The 20,373-nt window shown below is 50.9% G+C and overlaps 1 protein-coding gene across 1 annotated transcript; it reads left to right on the forward strand.

Annotated features, from left to right (window-relative positions):
• Window positions 1–1,769: 1,769 nt before the first annotated feature.
• On the forward strand, window positions 1,770–7,133 carry RFLNB (refilin B). The gene is made up of 3 exons (XM_084299559.1): window positions 1,770–2,023; window positions 2,937–3,046; window positions 4,286–7,133. Exons 1-3 carry the CDS (start codon window positions 1,829–1,831, stop codon window positions 4,614–4,616), a joined length of 636 nt encoding a protein of 211 aa, XP_084155685.1. The 5' UTR covers window positions 1,770–1,828; the 3' UTR covers window positions 4,617–7,133.
• The last annotated feature ends 13,240 nt before the right edge of the window (window positions 7,134–20,373 follow it).

Below are 20,373 nucleotides of genomic sequence, written 5' to 3' on the forward strand. Positions count from 1 at the left end.
CATGGGAGTCTTTTGGTTAGTAAGTAAAGAGCAGCAAGATTTCCAGAAGCCTGCATGGCTCTGCAGCATCCCAGACACAGCCAGCCGTGGTTCTGTGCAGCTCCCAGGCGCCAAGATCCTCACCCTCAGACCTCACTGCCCTGATCCCTGCAGGAGCAGCTGCTGGGAGACACCACAGGTTCCCCTCCCCTAAATTGCACTAACTCAATTACTGGCAGAGTGGTTTTTAGCCCAGGAGCTCCGTGGCAGCTCTGAAAGAATAATCGCGTTCATCTGGAAACTGCTGCAGCGCCTTCTGAGGCGTCTAATTTCATCAAGGGTTTTTATGGGAGATTTTGGAACGAGAAGCGATCGGCTTTCCCGTTGCTTGTGGAGACCAAAAATCCCTCTTTTCGGGGGAGGGGGGTTGCATTTAAATCAAAAGGAACAAAACACCTGTCTGGTGCATTTGCTCAGACCCCAAAGATTTCAATCAAAAAATCTTAATGTTCTTTTTGTTTCCATCTGCGTTTTTCAGCAAAGACAAACAGCCTCATAGTATTTCTTCAAAGGAATGTAAATTCCTGGAGGAAGTATCCGGAGTTCCCAGCACTGCATAGCTGCAAACCACAGACGCCTACGGCTGAAAGCTCTGCTCTGCTTTTAATTTTGGGGCAGTGGAGGAATTCTTTTTAAGGGTTTGGGTTCACTTGTGCTGGGCCCATCAGGCCAGACAGCTTGTTACTGCACCAGGGAGTGTTTACTTTGGCTGGCTGCAGACATTTGCTTTCCCTCCACGAGAGTATTCCCCCACCGAATCTGATGACATGGCGCAATTATTTCATTAGGATTTTCCAAAAACCCTTCCCTAAGTCTCATATAGCACTAGAAAAGACCTCTTCTGTTTTCCTGTTTCACCTTCTGCAGCTTTGTCTGGAGAAAAAAAAAAAAAAAAAAAAAAAAAGTGATTGAGGAGGGCCCAAATCTTCAGGGGGAGTTTGAGAAAGAGCAGCTCGGGGGAGAGGTTGAGGGTTTTGAAGGGCGCTGTTAAACTTCAGGCAGAGGTTCAGTCTGTCTTCATTTCCCTGCCTCTGGGGCAGAGCTCGGTGTTTTCTATCAGATCTGTGTAGGAAAATGATTTAGAAGGGGTCGTGTGCACGTGTATGCTCAGCTCTTGCAGCTCGCTCAGGGCGAGTTATCGCAGCCCTGGATCCTGCGACTGTTTTCGGGACGTGCTGAGCTGCTTTGGGGTGTTGTGGGGTGAACCAAGCCGGTGCCTAAAACCTGCTGCTTCCCAGCACGGCACCGCTCTGCTGCTCCCAGGCCTTGGTGGGCACAGATCCACGACCTCATGTGAGACCTTCTCATGGGCGCACCTGGAGCCTGCAGCACCCACTGGGGGCATTTGCTGCTTACGGTGGCACCGCAGGGTGGGTGCTGGTGGCTGGGGGTCTCCCTGCCACCGGGAGTGGGGTTGATGAGGGTTCTGGGTGCAGCCCCCAGCAGCCCCCAGCAGCCCCCAGCAGCCCCCAGCAGCCCCCAGCAGCCCCCAGCAGCCCCCAGCAGCCCCCAGCAGCCCCCAGCCCCCTTTCCATCCCTCCACCCAAGGGGGCGCGGGAAAGAGCCGGGCGCAAGCCCCGCCCCTTTCATTGGCCCCGCCCCTTTCCGCTACAACCGCGCCCCATTCATGGCGCCCCCGCCCCATTCATTGCGGCCGCACCCCCCCTCGAGGCCACGCCCCCCTCGCGTAACCCCGCCCCTTTTCCCTCGTGGCCACGCCCCTCCCGCCGCCGCCGCCCGGGCGCAGGGCGCGGAGCCCCGCGGCGGTGCCGGTGCCGGCGGCGGGGCCATGGTGGGGAGGCTCAGCCTGCGGGACGTGCCCGAGCTCCCGGACGCCAGGAAACGGGGAGACTCCGGCCTCGACAGCCCCGATTCCGGGCTGCCCCCCAGCCCCGGGCCCTCCCACCCGCCTTGGCCGCTCGCCGCCGGTAGCCCCGAGCGCTCCGCCGCCGCCGAGCCCGAGCCCCCCGCGCCCCCCGCTGCGGTGAGTAGCGGCCCCGCAGCGGTATTAAAGGGGAGGAATGGGGATGGAAAGCCGCCGGGGGGAGCCGGGCTCGGGGAGGAGCCGCCGGTGCTTCCCCCGGGGGGGCCGGGGAGCCGCTGGGGCTCGGGCAGGGGCGCACGGGCTGTGCCGGGGGGTTTGGGAGGGTTGGGGCTGCCGGGGGGGCGCTTTGGGATCTGCAGAGTTTTGGGGCGCGACCCTTTTCTGCGAGGGAACGGGGAAACTGCCCCCCAGCCTCCTTGGCCGTGGGCTGGAGCTCGGGCGCAGAAGCGGCTGCAGGGTCCCTGGGGACCCCCCGGCCCCTTCCAGCCGCAGGGCGGTGGGTTCGGCACCCCCGGCCCTGCCCTTTGGCAGGGGGTTTCGGGGGTGCTCCGGTGCCCGCTGCTCGCTGAGGGTGAGCGGATCCTGCCCAGGTGGCCGGGAGGGAGCTGGGCTGGTGTGCGTGGGGGCCGTGGCACAGCTGCGAGCTGAAGTTTGCTCGCTGCGAGGTGCCCGTAGTAGTTCTCTGCTGTGGCCTCCCTGGGGGGAGGTCTGGTGAATTCGGTAAAAAGCTATCGTACAGACTCAGACAGCATTAACTGCACGTTGAAGGTGAGCTCGTAAACGTGAACGTTGATGTTTTATTGTCATGGTTTATGCTACAGAAAGTTACGCTCTACCTGGGGATTTTATTTCCTTTCCATTTCCAACGCTGGCTTCTCTGAAGTCAGCTCCCAGGTTGGAACTTTGTCTTCGAGATCCATACCTTGCCCCCATCCTTGGTGTGTGGAGTTGGGCCCTGCAGGCGGTGCCCGTAGGCACATCCCTGACTGGCAGGTTCTCTCATATATAACACGAACCTTGACAGCATGTAGCAAATTGGGACATAAAAGGGATTATTTTTGCATTTTTGCAGAATTCCGTGTTCTCTCCCAGCCCTGTTCTCGCCAGCTGCCCTCCAAGACTGTGTCCTCTATCCTTTGGCGAAGGAGTTGAGTTTGACCCTTTACCACCAAAGGAAATAAGGTAAATATTACATTACAGGCATCTAGTTTGGAGTGAGTTAGCATGTAAAGGAGTAGCTAGGCCTTATCAGTGCCTGTGAGTCAAGTTAATTTATTTGCAGAGCTATTGCTCATGCAGCTGTACATTCCTGGACCTGGACATTTGCACAGGCTAAAGGAGTGTTCAGCCTTTTTTTAATCCCGTATGTTTTTTTTTTTCCAGGAAGACTTACTGTGTTTTACTGTCCTGCTTTTACTTCATTGCACTGCTCCAAAATGTTGCCTCTCAACTGATTAACCAGAAGGTAGTCACGAGAGAAGGTCTTCAAAGAGCCATCTTCCTAGAAATGCTTTATGAGGGGAAAAGCATTTTGCTCTCCCAACCTCGTGGTTTTATACTAAGTACTTTTATCAACGGTGGCTGCTTGTGTGAACTCAAAGAGTTCATATTAAGAGAGCGCATCATTTTTTAATGCACCGCATCACTTTGCAGCTCGTGAGTTACTCCTTTGAAGGTCATGATTTATGGTTAGGGGAAGTGAAGGCTCCCAGTCGATTACTGCTGCAATCAAAGGGAAGCCCAGGGCAGGAGAGGGTAAAAAACGCTGTCTGCCCTGCTGCTGGGAAGGGAAGGAGCCCACCTGGGGCTGGAGCTGAAGGCGCTTAGCACTGGGTGAAAGCAGACCCAGAGCTGTTGCAGGGTAAAGGATGAAAGCTTTGCTCTGTAGACCAGATGAGGAGGCTTTTCTTGTTGGTGGAGTTTGATGTGTAAATTTTTCCTGGTGGTTGAATTTTAAAGTTTGCCTTCAGACAGTGCCCCATGCCGGGAGTGAGAGCAGAGAGTTGCTGTGTGACTTGACAGAAGAAAACTAAGAAAATGTTTGCTTCAATGGACTCAGCACTCCAAGGAGTCAGGATGCCTATGTGCAAAGCCTAAACACGAGTCCAGGCCTCTGGATTTAGGCACTGGCGTTTGAAAGATGTCCTTAGGCTTTGTACATCTCAGCCTTAAAATGATGGGCGGTAGGCTTGAGAAAATGCTTCACAGTGCTGGCAAAACAGTAAGAGGGCCGTGTGTGCTGCTAACGTAAGGCTTTTTTCTCTTCCCATAAATGAGTGAGGCACCAGCAGACAGTTTTTGCATGAAGTGTCCAGGAGCAGAGCTGAGGACCAACCCAGATGCTCGGTAGCTCCATTTTCCAAAAACCACAGCCCGCTGCTCTGGAGCAGAGCTCGCTCACATCCCTCTCTCGCGTTTCAGGTACACGTCCTCGGTCAAGTACGACTCGGAGAAGCACTTCATCGACGATGTCTACATGCCAGTGGGCCTGAGCGTTTCCTCTTGCAGTCAGACGGTCATCTGCGTCCCTAACTGCACGTGGCGCAGTTACAAAGCAGAGGTCCACTTCGAGCCCCGCAACAAGCCCCAGCGTTTCACCAGCACCACCATCGTCTACCCGAAGCACGCCAAGACTGTGTACACCACCACCCTGGATTACAACTGCCGCAAGTCCATGCGACGGTTCCTCTCCAGCGTGGAGCTGGAAACCGCCGAGTACCTCGGGAACGACTGTGTCCTGGACGGCTGCTGACCGCCAGCCGCTCCCTCGCCGCCATCCGTCCCAGCCCCACCTAACGTCCTGCCCGTACCTTTGCAGCCAGGTGAAGGGAACCTTACCTGTCGCCACCTCTTGCTCAGCTCTTAATAATTTCTGCTTTAAGCACCAGAAAGGCCTGAATGCAGTTTTCTGTGGGGACGTTAACTTTGAAAGGAACTTGTTTCTTCACCTTGAATGTCGTGGGTTCCCTTCCCTACCCCGCCCCGCAGTGCAGTAGTCAGATGAAAATAAGGGGAAGTGTTTTCCCAAATAAAAAACTACAGGTGAGAAAGAATGTGGAATAGTGTCCGGCAGGTGGAAGTGCATTTGATGCTTTGTGGGGATGTGCAAAAATAAGGGCAGTTCACTCTCTTGGAGAAAATCTACCGTGTTGTTTCATTATATATAGACAGAGCTGTCGTGTATTTTGTTTTAGATCATGGGGCTCTTTCCTCCAGATGAACAATCTCTGGAATTTGCTGGGGAAAAAATAGCATAAAATCTGGAATTCTGTTTTTAACAGATACAAAAACCTTATCTATGGCATTCGTGTCTGGTTTGAAGGTGCGATTTGGGAAGAAGTGTAGAACAGGAGATAAACTGCTTTAGCAGCTCCAGGCAGCAGAGAAGGCATCAGGTAATTCTAGTCGTTTAGATGAATGGCACGATGCATCTTCTATAATGACTTCTTGTTGTAATGACTTGTACAGCACTGCAGTCTGTGTAACATGCTGACATTTGTGTGCCTGTAATAGGACTTGTAATGAAGAATATCAGGCCAGAAATTATCCCTGTTTTGTTGGAAAGTCAGGTCTTGACAGTGTGGTGTTGGAAGAACGCCAGTGCTTGTTTTTTTTACCAATGCTATGCTAACATGTCTGCACTAAAGGAGTTGGAATTGGGAAAGTTTCAGGAAATGTGCAGTGTATACAGGAAACTAGTGTGGCGGGGGAGATGCTGGGATCAGACATGAGATGCTGTCGTGGTGGTTGTAAAGGATTTCTTAGAAAGAGGTAAATGGTAACAAATCTCTGTCAAATTTTAATTGGGTAGCAAAGTCCACAGCTGTAGCTCTGCTTCCCTGTTGAGGTTTTCATTGCAAAGGTCCACGTCCCCTCTGGTACTCAGGATGTCACCAGGATTGGGTAGCATTTGCCTATCCGTAGGCTGCTGGATAACCCCGCCAGTCCCACATGCATTGAAGCAAGAGGCAGAAGTGGTTTGGGGCCAAAGGGAGTAACTTCAGATACTATGAAAGCCTACCCAGATGTTATGTGCATTAGTTTATGGTGAGTTTGATGGAAAAAAAAAAAAAAAGGAGGGGGGGAGATTTATTAGTTTACCCAGATATTTCTTCTATGTTCACAGAGAACAGTGTAGTATGGAGAGCGTCTGCTTCTGGTTGTGTGCCTCGTGTTGGTGGTGAGGGAGGTGTAGGAGCTCAGAGGATTTACTCAGCTGGCCGTGGCTATTTCAAGGATTCCAGAACTCCCCTGAGGTGCAGGTCACCTTCTGGTGCAATGTCAGCTCTGTACCTGCTTTTAACAAGGATTTAGTGCATAGACCAAGGGTGAATTTTGTCTGCGGTGAGTTAAAAACTCAGGAGCCTGTTCTTGAGCTGAACTTAGCGCATGTATGTGCACGTGGGGTGAATGGTGTGGAAGCATACTGTAGTGTGAACTGAAATAATTTGGGAGCCTAAAAATGCAGCAAGAAGGCAGGCTTGAGTTTGTATGGTTTGTTTTTTCTTTTGTCGTTGTTGTTTTGTTTTTTACTTATTTATTAGCTCAGAACAGAATGTCCTTAATCTTTGGTACTTGCCTCAGAAAACCAGATCCAAAAACAATTCCAGGGTGACACAGGATGCCAAATTCAGGTAGGCTTTGCTCCAAAACTGTTAAGAGCAGCATGGTCTTGTCATTAAATGTTCTGGTTTCAGACTACAGCATTTAGGGGATGTGTCTTTAGTCCACATCATGATTGTCCCTTAAACATTGCCCCAAGATGCACTTGTGTAAGAGAAGGCACAACCCAACCCGTAAGCGTGTGGGTTTCAAACGGACAGAACTGCTTGTTGGGAAAGCTATCGCAACATTGCTTGCTTTGTGGTTTCACATACCTTGCTCCTGAAATGTGGTGCTGGCCACGGTTGGACACAGGACCCAGGAAGAACACGGACCCTGGATTGCTCTGACAATGTTCTTCCAATGAATTTGTGTGCAGGAGATCTGAGAGAAGATTATTTTAAGTTGTAATCATTAATTATTCCTAGTTAAATTAGAAATGAAATTACCCTTACAGTATGGCTTTAGGATAAAACACATGATTTTTATAAAGCAAACTTAATTACGTGCTTTTTAAGATATTTTAACTGGTAGAGATACCTTTTAAATTATTTATGTTCCAACATTTGCAAAGCTCTGATTAGCTCTGTGCAAGTGTTCTGATGTCTGTGAAGTTTACTGTCTTCCCACTCTAATTTTCAAATTGTCTTTTACTTTACTGGTAATAAATGATCTGAAAACTGTAATAGAGGGAAGTCTCTTCATTTTTTTTCATTTAAAGCTTTTCAGTGTTTATTATGGTATTTACTTAGAAATAAATATGTAATATATCCTGCTGGTCCAACCTCCACTCTTGTTTCTCTTATATTATGTGCTACTTCTGTTACATATTCTAGGAAGGCATTTCCTATATAAACCATCTGTATTTAAAAATTACAAATGTATTTTTTTCAGTTTAGTAAGTCTTGGAAAAAGTGCTTTGAGGACAGCTGAAAATCCCCTCTAGTATGTGAGTCTTTCATCTGATACAGTTTTATGTCCAAAGACAGTTTCTGGTATGGGTTTCAGCATATCCTACAAGTGGAAGCAGTTGTCCTTTTTAAATATAACAAGTATTTAACTAGATAGGAATTTCTTGTTCATTTTGAATTAAAGTGTAGATGCTCAAATGCTATATTAGTAAATACAGCATAAAAATAAGACTAGAATGTGTTATGCATTAAACTTCATAAAAACAAAATAGATGGTGACAAACTTGTTTTGAGAGAAATGCAGTGGTGGTTTTTTGGACACTAAATCTGTTGTTTAAATCCTTCTAAATTAGCAGGCACGCTCATTTTGTTGGTATCACTGGCAGAGTAGAAATAGATGCATTAGAATATCAGATAAATCATGATAATTTTTTTACTTATTTTTTATTGTTCATCTGGTTATCTGCTTGCAAAAGCTCCAGATTTGCATGTAATGACATTATTGGGATCTAGGAAGCTTTGAAGCTATCCTGAAGCATTCCCCTGCTCCTGCAAAAGTCTGTGCAAGCATTTGCACATCGTGCAGTGTTTAAAGTGCTGAACAGCGTAAAAAATATATTAACATCACTAGCATTCAAACATCACGCATCCGAAGAGACATTACAAAAAGGTTTAAAAATCAGAGTGGTATCTTTTAGGAGGGCTTCAGAAAACTGGAAAGCTTTCATATGTGCCATCTAACTTCCAAATACTTGCTCCTTTAGTGTGCTCTTGGCTACTGATCTTAATATTATAGTAGCACTGGGTATGATAGCTGTTGCTTTACTATGAGAAGTTGAAGTAGGTGGGTACAAGACACACTGCTTCCTGATGCGTTTAGTTTACGTTGGCCAGATGGTTCTCAAGTTACGTGCAGTGATGAGGATAAACCCGTCTTCAGAGATCTGTGCCATTTTCTTTGTATATGCCATGCTTCAGAATGTCAAATCTGGGGGCCTTTTCAGTCAATTTCTGATTCCTGTAACAAAGGACTGTGTTTAACAATTAGCCCTCAAGCCAGGAGACAAGGGCTGGATTCTACTCCCAAACTCCACAGCTTGCTCAGTTTCAAATACTCAGTAAGCTTGTGTACCTGCAGATGATTTCAGCCTTCAAACAAGGTAACGGGTCATTCAGCTGCTCATGCTCAATTTCCCTGCCTGCCACAAGGACTGTGCTTGCTAATTTTGCAATGTGTCTGAATACCTGAAAAGCTCAGGTGTCATGCAACCAGCATTGCTTTGACACTAACAAATAGCAGTGACTAGTGATCCTGCAAGATGAATAGGCAGAAAGAAGCATTTTTGAATTGTTGGAGTAGCCTGAGCTGCATGTGTATTTTAGCAAGCAGGTTGCTTTGTTTGTTTTTAAAATGCAAATGTTCTGTTCTCCATGCAGACACAAAACATCGAGCAATCAACTCCGAACTACAGAGCTTGTTGAGAGATTTTCTTGACAGCCCTGATTGCAGCTTGGAGACCGTTGGCTTGTTCGGTATTCAGGACAAGCTCGTGTTTGCTCCCCTGGAAAATAACTGCAGCAATCTTCACATTCTGGGTGATCGCTGCTTGTGCACGAAGGCCTGACATGAAGTAATGGGGAATGCCTGACAGCTGGGCAAGGCTCAGCAGGGAAATGTTGCTGGATATACAACCCGTACCGTTTCCTCCTGTTCACCTTGTAGATTTGCAGCCTTTCTTCCTCTGCCACAGGGTCCTCAAGAATCCCGTCCCATCGAAGGCTTTCGTTAAGCTGAGCAGAAAGACCTAGATCTGTTTGACCAGAGTCCAGAATGGTGGAAGTTGATGCTAAAACTTTGTTTGCTTCTGCCTCCATCTGAATCCCTTTGGCGTAGTTTTGGGCTGAGTCAGGGTTCCTCCCATCACTTATGATTTCAGGCGGTGCAGCAGAGCGAGCCTTCTGCTTTCGGGGTTTGTGGTGGTGTTTACCTGTCAATGTGGTAAGAAGCAAAAATTTGTAAGTCGTCACTGAGGCTTTTCTGCTTCTTTTTGTAATGAGGATGAGGAGGTAAGTCCTTGCTGTGCCCTGTGCATGCCCAGTAATAAGGAACTAAAAATACTAACAGCCTAAAATCTTACTTTCAAGTGGGAAATATATTTATATATACGATTGGCTAACCTAACAATTCTCTCACCTGTCAGATGTGTTTATTGAGGCCGTTAATGCATTAATAGCACTTCTGCACTGGCATGGAGTTCACTGTGCTTACTGAACCTGATTTATGCAGGAAATTCAATCTTGGTTGCCAGGGATTTTTCCAAAGCTGTCATCCATTCATAAGACAAGCAATGTAATTTTTTTAGTACCATTTCTGGAAGCTTTGAGCCATCGGAGGGGCACAGCCATGCTGCTGCTGAACGCAGGCCCATGGGATGGTGGGCATTGGAGTTGCTCTGCAGCTACCAACAGAAAACTGCTGTTATTTACAGCATTTTCGGCAGTTCTTGAAACTTCTTGACAGATGTCGTATGCCTCCTACTGTTTATGCTGTGTAGTTACATGTACTCAGTCTTTTAGTTGTAGGTGTGTAGGTATGCATGCACAGAGCTATACATGAAGCTGCATGGCTGAACTACAAGCCCTGCACAGGCACTGGAGCGCCGAGAGATGTCGAGTGCCACAGGTGGCTCTGAGGGAGCGCTGTGGCTCTTCTCCCCACGTACCCTTGCCCTGGCCCAGCTCACCTGCCCGCATGGCAGCAGTGCTCCGGCTTGGTGCTGGTGATGGCTTTGCCCCCGGGGGCTGCGGGCAGCCCCTGGCCCCCCGCCGCCTGCCCTTGCTGCCCTCTTGTCCGATGATTGCTGCAGGAGCCCCAGCGTGGCCCTGTGCCACTGCTCCCGAGCCTGCTGAGGAGGGAAAGAAGAGGAGGGAGAGTCAGTGACCATGGCATCCCCCCTTCTCCGTGACAACCTCCACCTCCCCTCAGCACTTTGCCCAACATCCCCCTGACGTTTTGCCCCCGTCTCCCTTCCCTCCTCTCATGCCTTCCCCCTCCGTTTCCCCCTCAGGTATTGCCACTCCATCTCCCCTTCCCTCAGTGGCTCCCTCCTCAGCGCTCTCCCTCTCCCTTTCCCCTCAGCACCTTCCCTTTCTCCTCACCTGCCGCCTTCTCTCCTCCTCTGGGCACCTTCCCCTCCATCTCACTGGGCCCTTCCCCTCTGCTGCCTCAGCAAGGTCTCCAGGGCAGCCATGGCGCGGGGGCCAGCCCAGGCCTGCCCGCTTGGCCAGGGCCCAGCACTGGCTGCGATCACTGCGTCCCCCAGTGCCTGGCTGTGGCAGAAAGCCCAGGCTTCCCTGATGCACTGCAGCCTTCGCCATGAAGTCCTGAAGGGAAATTGCCCCTTCAACCCCTCTGCCTAGCCTGCCAAGCAGGGCGATGGCGGGGCTCCTTGGATGGTTGCTGAGGGAAACAGAGCTCGGCTCGGCACAACACGCGGCTCTCCTGCCACTCTGCGAGCCTGTTGTGAGGTGAGCTGAGTTGTTAACAGCCTCGCTGGGGAGATGAGAGCACTTAATTGGGAGGTGAGCCCAGATGAGAGAGCACTCGCGGGCTCTTTTGCAGCAGTCACTGAAGTAATGCACCGCCTTCTTTGTCCTCCTGCCCCTGGGTATAATGGGAGGTTTAGTTCTGGTTTTGTTGCCTTCCCCCCTTTCCTCTCTGCCTCTTCCCTTCTCTCCTTCTGATCTATTTAGATGTGAAATTTGGCAGATGCTCGCAGCTGCATTCAGACAGGTTGTGATGAAATCGGCCTCCCAGGAGGCTGCTCCCACGGCGGCTCCGCGGGCTGCAGGCAGCACTTCTCCGACTGCAGCTAATGGTCTGATTTCAAAGTGTCAACAGCAGGGATTTTGCAGTGATGGTTATTACTAATGCTGTACAGCAGCCAGCAGGTCTCCAGAGCGTGCGTGCAGATGAAAGGGATGGTGACACGGGGCAGAAAGGCAAGGCAAACAGGAACGGCAGTGATGGGATGTAAATAATTCATCCAGGCTGAAAAGTGAGTGTAATATTTTTGCAGGCTGAGAGAAGGGGATTACTTGTTGGTAATGGTGGCTGTCCTTCATTTTATTATGCCAAAATGTGACTTTCCAGCCAAATTAGAGCCCAGTGGTCATGGCTGGCATGGTCCACACAGAAGAAGACTAATCTTCTGATATCAAGCATGTTGGACAGGCAGGACCATCAGCAGCGTTCCCTGCTTAATCTGCCCCTGCTGAGGCTGGCTGAAAGGCAGAGGGGTGGCGAGGTGCTCTCCAGCAGCAGGTAAGTGTATTCTGAAGGTGCACTGTCCCCAGGCAAATCCCACACCCCCTTACTCCTCTCTGTGCCTTTCCTCTTTCTTCCCCTTTTCTGTTCAAGCCAGGCTCCGGTCTTAGTGGGTGGGCATGCAATTCACATGAAAAATACGAAGAACAAACTTTCCACTGTCCTCTGAGAGTTTCACTGTGTCTTGGAGGCATATATATTTTAAAAGGAAATACTGCATGATTTCATAACATAAAGTCCAATTTGCAACCCTTGCCAGTAAGTAATTGTGTTAAAGCAGTAGAGCTGATCTGTAGGTGTAAGGGTTGTGAGATTTATCTTTCAGTTTGCTTGAATATTCTCATTGTCCTCTTTGGTTTTAGCTTGCCCACATTGTGAGCATTACCTGAAGTGAAGGCAGTGCTGTACTTGTTTCCTCAGGTGAGACAGGGCCGTTACGATGACTCCAGTTTGGTGCCAAACCTGGATAACGCAACAGGCCAGTGCCTCTGAGGGGAGAAGTGTGAGCATGCCCTATATCCTGACTGGAAAAGTTAGTCATTCTTTAAGCAAGTCTATAGATGTGGTGACACAAGCAAGAAACTTGGCAAGCCTTCAATGCAAAGCTCCCTCTAAGACAGTGTCAGAAAGTAGATCCTCACAGATGTAGTGTATATTTTATTAGGACATAAATAAATGCTTAAAACCCCAATAAGCATCATTTTGTAATGCGCTGTAATGACCAAGACAAACCTCCTGCTGCAGCTGCTGGGGTGAACATGGAAGTCTTCTCGTGGAATATTAAAGCTGATGCTGTGAACTTACCTTGAACAGGGAAATGAGAATTAGAATTGAGATGTGTTCATGCAGGTGAAAAAAAAACAGTGGATCAGAGTGGGGAATTTGTCTTCAAAATGGGTAAAGAAGTACCTTAATTTGCTATGAAGCATCAGTATTTTTTAAACTTTTCCTTTGTCTTAAATATTCTTGAACAGGTGTGTTCTATAGACCTTTTTTTTCTTTGCCAGATTAGTCACTGAATCGTTGACCTTTTTGCTTAGGAATAATAATTAGAGGGACAAGTACAAATTGAATTGCTGAGGACTGAATAATTACAATCAGAGTAACAGTAGCTTGGAAAAAAAAAAAAAATCCTGGGCTCCTTGCTGTGAATTGCAAAGCAGCTAAACGGGGCTGGAGTAGTCAGGGTGATGAGAAAGGGAGCACCAAATGTCCCCTAAGTGTGACACCTCCTGACTGCCTGTCCCCAGGAGGTGGCCTTTCAGAGGTGAGCAATCAGCTGGTTTGGCTTTGGGTTGCTCAGGGTCTTTTGAGCCCGCCCGAGGGTTGCAGGGGAAGGTGCCAGTGCTGGCCAGCATCAGCTGGGGCATCTGCAGTGCTCTGACAGCGTCGCTGACAGCCCTGCAGGAGCAGCTTGCTGCCCACTACAGTCCTGGTCGTGTGTACAGCTAAAACCTTTGGCAGCTGTGGGCTGGTGAATAATTCAGTGAAACCCATCATCGATAAAAGAGAGATTTTGAAGGGTTCCTTGGGTGGAATTGGAAGTGCTGGCTTTCTGAGAGATGAGTGTATTAAAAATTGACTTCGTGCTATCAAGATAAAACTCATATTTAGCCTTTCTAAATTTTTTATGCAGTGTCATATTTTTTCCCTGTGACTTGCAGCTCTCAAGGCCCAGCTTTGCAGTCGGACTCTGAAGCATCCGTGGTTCTGCAGGGATCTCGACAAGCTGATTTGACAGCAGAATGGATACAGGCTCTGCGATGTGTGTCGTTTCCTGTGCCTATTGTTCTTGCCAGTACGGCTTGCTAAATAAGGTAATTTATCTTTTTCCTGAAGTTGGCTGAACCGTGTGTTTAATTTATTTATGTTATTGACTGTGTGGAGGAGTACCCTGGTGTGAAACGTCATCTTCAAACGCTTTCTTCCATGGAAATACAGGCTCTGTATTAATGCAAACACTGCTTCCTCTAATATATTTTTCAGCGTTTGCCTAACCCCAAAAGAAAGCAAAGCATATACTCAGACTTGAGCTTGATTTACGTAAAAGTTAATTTAGGTTGCCTAAGCTTATTCCATGAGGCACACACAGAGGGATGGGGGGGGGGGGGGGGCTTGCAGGGCTGCTGGGCTTTTTACGAGCAGGCAGTAAAAGCACGGACTGAAGATTTATTTTTTCTTCTTTTTTTTCTTTCTCTGGCAGTAATTAGCATTTGTGAGAGTCTTCAGAATGTGAGGCGAGACAAGTTTTACAGTGATGAACTATGAGGGAGTGGGCTTGAAGCAGCTGTGGAGAGCAGGAGAGCCATGCAGGTCCCTGCGTGCTAAGGTGAGAGGAGCAGCCCGGCTCGTGCCATCCTTTGAGGGGACCCAGCTTCTGATGACACAGGGAGACCTCTCGCAGCAGTCCTGGCAGGAAGGGCAAACGGAACCAACATCACTTTAACTCTCAGAGCCTAGGAAAAGGCCTGTCTTGTCTACTGTGGTGTGCTCCTGCTCCAAGGCACAGTGAGGAGCAGACCCCCAGCCGTCACAGCAGTTCCTTACAAGCATCTCTGCCCGCTCTGGGGACACCTATTGCTCCACAGCCCCCTGGGCACTTCAGGGTTGCACAGAGCCACTCGAGCAGCATCACAGGCAGCCAGCGCCACTGCCCAGAGCAGCACGTGGGTCCCAAACCCCTGTCCTCCTGCCCTGACAGTGCTGTGGCTTCCAGATGGAGCAACTGCATGGTCCTCGTGGCTGCATTTCCCCATCACAGGGAAGACTGGAGGTGGATAGCTTGCTTCCCCAGTCGTTAATTCAGGAGCACCTGGCTTGAGTGAGCCCGCTGCAGGCAGCACAGCATTCAGTGGTGATTGGGGTTTTTCCCTGCACTAACCCTCAGCAGCAGCCCTGCACCTTCCTCCCAAAGCCACATTTTGCTGCTGGTCCCAGGCCACCTTCTGGAGCCGGTGCCTGTTGTTAGGGTCATGTGTGCAGATTTTGGCCCACAGTTCTTAAATTTGCTGAGTTTTGTTTATTATTATTATTATTATTATTTTTAATATTAGTTGTTTGTTGGGTTTGCTGTTTTTTGGGGGGTTTGGTTTGCTTTTTTTCTTTGTTTATTTTCTTTTTGTTGTGTTTGTGTGTGTGCTTCGTGATATTTTTGGTTTTTGTTTGTTTGGGTGGTTTTGTTTGTGTTTTCTGTGGCTTTGTTTTCCTGTGGGTTCTGCTTGGGGATTTTCGTGTGCCTGTGAGTGTTTTGTTTGGTTTTGTGTCTTGTTTTTTTGTTTGGCCATTCTGTGCGTGGCTGCGCATTTGCGTGCGGTTTTGCATTTCCTTTCTTTTTTTTTTTTTTTTTTTGTTCGATTTCAGTGCTTGTTTCTTTCTATTCAGCTCTCGCCTTGTGTTTTTCCTCCTCGTGCGTGTTTTTTTTTCCCCCTTTCCCACCTTCTTCCGTTCCTCCCTCCCCTCGCTCCATCCCCAGTCCCTTTCTCTCCCCCCAGGGTAACTCAGCAGGGGCTCACCCCGCTCCCTTCCCCGTTCGGGGCCGTGTCCGCGGGGTCTGTCCGGGGTTTGTCCGGGGGCTGCTGCCGCCAGGGGGTGCCCGGCCGGCGGGGGGGGGGCCGGTGCCGGGCGGTGCAGGTGGCTCCGCTTCCGCCGCGCCCGGGGGCGGCTCCGGGGCTCGGTGCGGGAGCGCAGCGGAGGCGCAGGTGGGTACCGGGGGGAGAGGAAGAGGAGGAGGAGGAGGAAGAGGAGGGCGGTGGGGCTCTGCCCCGTTCAGCCCCGCCGTGCCCTGCCCCGGAGCTCAGGGCAGGTGGCCCCGGGTGGCTGCTGGGGCTCAGGGTTCCCGGTCCCTTCCCACTGGGTAGCCCAGCACCCTCTTTGGGAACACCGCAGACCAATTTTGGGAGCACCCCGCACCCCCTTTGGGAGCACCTCGCACCCCCTAGCACACCCCAGGGCTCTCCGTTTGGAGGGTGCGGTGCTGGAAGCTCCCCAGCCAGGTGAAGCCAGCGTTAAGTGGCAGAGGCACAGGGGAAAGAAGCGAGCGGTGCCGGGCTGGACGTGCTCAACCTCGTGGAGGTGGTGAGTCCTGGTGAGTCCTGGTGAGCTGGGCCGTGTGCCTGGCACGGAGCGGCCACGTGGATCCATCCTGCAGCCCTTGGGTGGGTGCTCCCTGTGGTTCTGGGAAGTGCTGCCGAGCACCAGTGAGCCCTGCTGCGTGCGGGGTGTTGGGGCTGCTGCAGCTCGGTCAAAGTCCACGGCTTCCTTCCTGCTCGTACCAGCAACAGGGCTGGACGTGGAGTCGCTGCTGCCGTGCCCACGTGTGGCTCAAACGCCTCCCGGGATGCCTAAGGCTTCGGGGTGCTGAGAAAGGGATTGTCACCCTCCAGGTAGGATGGCTGCGCTGCGGCTCAGGGCTGTGCCCAAAGCAGGTTTTTGGCGAGGCTCCGTGCAGCAGCCGTCTCTCTGCTGGCCATGGAAGTGCTGTTCCTGGTTCACTTGAGGTTATAGCGGCGGAGCAGGCTGGCACGGGGTTCTCCTGCAAGGGATTCCTGGACAAATGCTGGCCTGCGCTCAGCATTTCCCTTCTCTGTCCAATTCTTTCTAAGAAACTTGATGCTTCTCTGGAGGCTGGGAGGTGCCGATTCCACCCTGCCAGCCACCCGCCACATAAGGCCTCCTGAGCTTTTTAACATATCAGAATAGCGAAAGGAGTCTTTCTAATTAGCCATTTAGATGCTAATTTGCTTCTCTCGAGGCCTACGCCAGATCAACCTGCCCCAGAAGGTGAGTCAGAGGGAGCAGAGCCTGCTGCCTTCATGAATTATTTATTCACTTGGTGCAGAGCACCTGCCTGGCTGGGGATCAGAAGGAACCGAGGCCAAAGTCTGGTAAATAAAGATACACCTTGGCAGGTGGAACAGCGCTGGCTTCCCTCCCCAGCATTGCAGGGTGCTGGGGAGCCAGAAGACTGATTTGCTAGGGCAAAAACTGGTTCTTTATAGCTCACCATAGATCAAGTAGCTGTGCTAATAAGTGCCTCTCATTAATACGGGCTTGTTGGTACCGTATGTCGGTTTTCCTGTAGAGCTGATTTTATCTTCCCACTCAGAGGACTGGCATGGACCTCCAGGGCATTGTGTTTTATAATCTCTTTAACAAGCACCGTCTTAAAGCACTTAGGCTTCTTGCCACTGCTGCTAGGATTGTGAAGCAGCTCTGGTACATGGGAACCTTCTTTTTTTCCCCAAAAAACTTCATCCCCGCTTGCTCCTTTTCCCACTTAGCCTTACATGCTAACAACACTTCTCTCCCTTTCCGTGTGCTGAGACTGGTTTGTGCTCATCTGAGCTGGGCCAGCCAGAACCCAAGGGATGGCCCTGAATGAGGTCTTCACTGTGCCACTGGCACTTGGATTGAGCCATCGCGATGGGACAGACTGGGAACAAGTGTCTCCGTGTGTTCCTTAAACGCTGTCCCTAAGCCTGCCAAGGCTTTGTGGTGCTTATTTGGACGCTGCGTGTTCTTTGTTGGCCCAAGCCGCAGAGGCACGAGTCAAGTCAGATCAGGTCGTGTTGCGTGGCTCTCCGTCTGCTGCAAAGGGCTGGCACTGATGGCGGGGACTTGTCACAGCGAGACACTGCACAAATCCCCTTGCTACCATGCTCCAGCTGTCTCTCTCCCTTTCCAAAAGCAGGAGGGCGAGGGCTTCTTGGCTTCCTGATGAGCCCCTGGGAAGTGGCCGTGCCTGCGGCAGGCTCCTGGCCATCGGGATGGCTGAGGGACTGCTGGATGTGCGCCTGAGTACAGCCCCGACTCAGGCTGGCGCTTGTACAGTGGCAACTCTGAGACTTCATGTGCCTTGAGAGCGACCTACGTGTCTTCTGCCACGCTCCTGCAGCCCCAGGGGTTGCTCTGTCCCCCTGGAAGAGCCGCGTGCTTTGAAATACAGCAGTGGCACGAGGATCCTTAGCACACGAGGGGAAGACCAAGAGCCTTTCCCTCGCCTCCCGGGAGGCGCTGGGTTGCCCTTATCTCCCTCTGTCCCCGCTGATCCCCTGTCATAGCAACGAGAGCAAGCACTCGCTTAGTTGCTAAGGTTTCCCGGGGCTAATGGGGTCTGGTGTGCGGAGCAGAGAGTAATTACGCTGTGTCTTTGAGGGAGCAGCAGCTAAAAGGAAAACGAGGCCAGAACGGCACCTGATGCGAGCGGGGAGTCCTGGGGGAAGTGCAGCCCTTGGAGCAGGCGAGTTAATTACACCGGCACCGCTCGGCTCGGGGATCGGGAGCTCGGCTCTGGCCAACTGTGTAATTTTTATTTTTTTTAAATGAAGTATTTAAAAAAAAAAAAAACTAATTAATTTTCTATAAAAACAAATTAATACAGGCGTGAGCTGCTTAGCTGAAATAACCAGGCAAATGAAAGCTGGCTGGGGAGCTCCTTATGGGGCTGTGTAGGACATTTTTGTTGTTTTGTTTTTTTTTGCAGGGCTCCGAGGGATTCATGCTTCGTGGGCACCTGTAATCAGCCCAGCCGCAGGAGGGCTCGTGCAAGCTGTGCCTTTGCTGCCGTGAGGAGCTGGTGCCTGCTGCAGTGACTGCCTCAATGTCAACGGGACCCTTCGGTTTTTAGCCTTGGTGCAGTCAAGGTACTGTCAAAATGTGTTCGAGGTGGAGCGGGGAAGGGGCTCAGCGTAGCAAGACGGTACTGAAAGTGTACATGAGCTGGAAAAGCAAGTGGATAAATTTGGGACGGAAGAGTGTTAAGGGTGTTAAATACGAAGCTACAGCCTGGCTCAGGGAGCGCATGATGCAGGCATCTCTGTTGGGAGGATGTTCTGGGAAAGTATCGCTGTGCTCTGCTCTGTTCTTCTATTCTTCTCTAAGCATCTGCTCTTGGGGCTGGTCAGATAGCAGCCACCGTGCTCACTGAACCTTTGGCATGACCTGCCAAGGCTCCTCGCTGTTGTTCAGGTAAGGATGGGTTATGTTGAAGCTGCTGTTGGGCTGTGAAAGGCTGGTTTTTCAGAAGGGCCTGAAGTGCTTTGGCAGGGCTGTGTCTGCAGTACTGCCTTCTTCAGTGGGGACTGTCTTGGGGGAAAGGCCTCCTCCTTCACTGCCTTGTGGTCACCATGCAGGGCTGCAGGACCGAGCCACCAGCATGACCCTGCTGCTTTTCCCTCCTCTCAGACCTTGCCGGAAGATTTCCCCTCGCAGATTGAGGTCCTGCTGACAGACACCTTGTTCTCTGGCTGGTCCAGGTCTCGTCACGGAGGCAGCAGAAGCGGCTCTCTGTTAGAGCTGCAGGCAGAGCTGAGCTCAGCTACGCGTCCCCGGGCTGCTCCTGGCTCACGGCAGGGCAGTGCTCCTTCCCTGCCATGCTCCCCACTGCTCCTCTGCCAAGCACAGCCAGGTGGACTCGGGTTTAATGAGGTTTTGTTTCACATGGCTTCCTCCATCGCAGGAAAGGAGTGAACAGGTGGAGGGTTGTTCAAGCAGGTCATTTCGTACCAGCAAGACAAGGGCTCCCTCGTAGTTCTTAATTCGAGTGAAAAGCAGAGTCGTGCAGCAGGAAGGTTTCTGTCTGTACCACTCGGTGCCTGCGCTGCCCCTCTGTTCTGTATGTGGTGTACCTGTGGCAGTGCCAAGAGCTGTGGGTTTCTCCTGCTCTCGCTGCTGGAGACCGGCTGCTTCCCTGCTCTCTGCCTTGGGGAGAGGAGAGGAGGACAGGGAGGGGATGTTCGGGGAGGTGGGCGCTGACTGCAGCGTCTCTGAAAGGTAACACAGCGAGGGCTGGCTGCGAGGGGGCTGTTTGTTTCACCACAGCCCACAGAAATGACTCCTCAGCCTGCTGGGGTTTTGCTATCTCTGTGTTTCTGATTCCCCCGTACTTCTTGTCCTGTACAGAGATAAGAGGGAGGGTGCTTCATGTCTTCCTGGTACCGTTTCTCTGCCATCAATCCTGGGGCCGTGCAAGATGTTCCTTTCCCTCCAGCCCTGTTAGTGCTCCCGTTTCCACCCCAGCAGACCATGGCCTGCAGTCTTATGGCGTTCTCGTTGCCTTCTTGGAGGTACCTGTGTCAAACCACCCCGATCTTTTTCCAGAGGCAAAGGTGCAACGCCGTCTGCAATGCCAGGGTACATCAGAGGGAGCAGCAGATACTCGCTGCCGCGGAAAGAAAATGCTCCTGTAAATATTTTAGGGAATAATCTCTCTGAAGACTGCTTGGGGATATGATGGATCTCCAGGCTGTTTTGTTTTCCCTCTCTCTTTGCAGATGCTGCTCAGGGAATGGTGGAGAACAGAAAGCGTATGCTCAGTAACAAGAGGCAAAAGAGCATGACATTGCTTGTTTTTGTTCAGTCATGCTGAGAAAAGCGCACTGTGGTATGAGGCTGGAGAATGTGGTTAGGTCTCTCCTGAGAAAAATGCTTAGCTGATGTGCTCTATTCTGACTTGCCTTCAGCTCTGTTAGAGCAGATAAAGCTCTGCAGAGGAGGGGTGGATGGATTCAGCGCTGTTGTCCACCCTGAAGGCACAGCTGCTGGCAAAGCAAACTCCTCTGCCCCGGCCATGCTGTGGGGCAGATTTCCAGCTCTGGGTTCTAGGATAAACATCCCACAGTTGCCAAGTGCTGGTCACGTCGGTCTGGCTGTATGCGTTCAGCCTTGCCAGT

The sequence above is a fragment of the Netta rufina genome (genome assembly GCF_964035555.1).
Source record: "Netta rufina genome assembly, chromosome: 21".
NCBI lineage: Eukaryota > Metazoa > Chordata > Aves > Anseriformes > Anatidae > Netta > Netta rufina.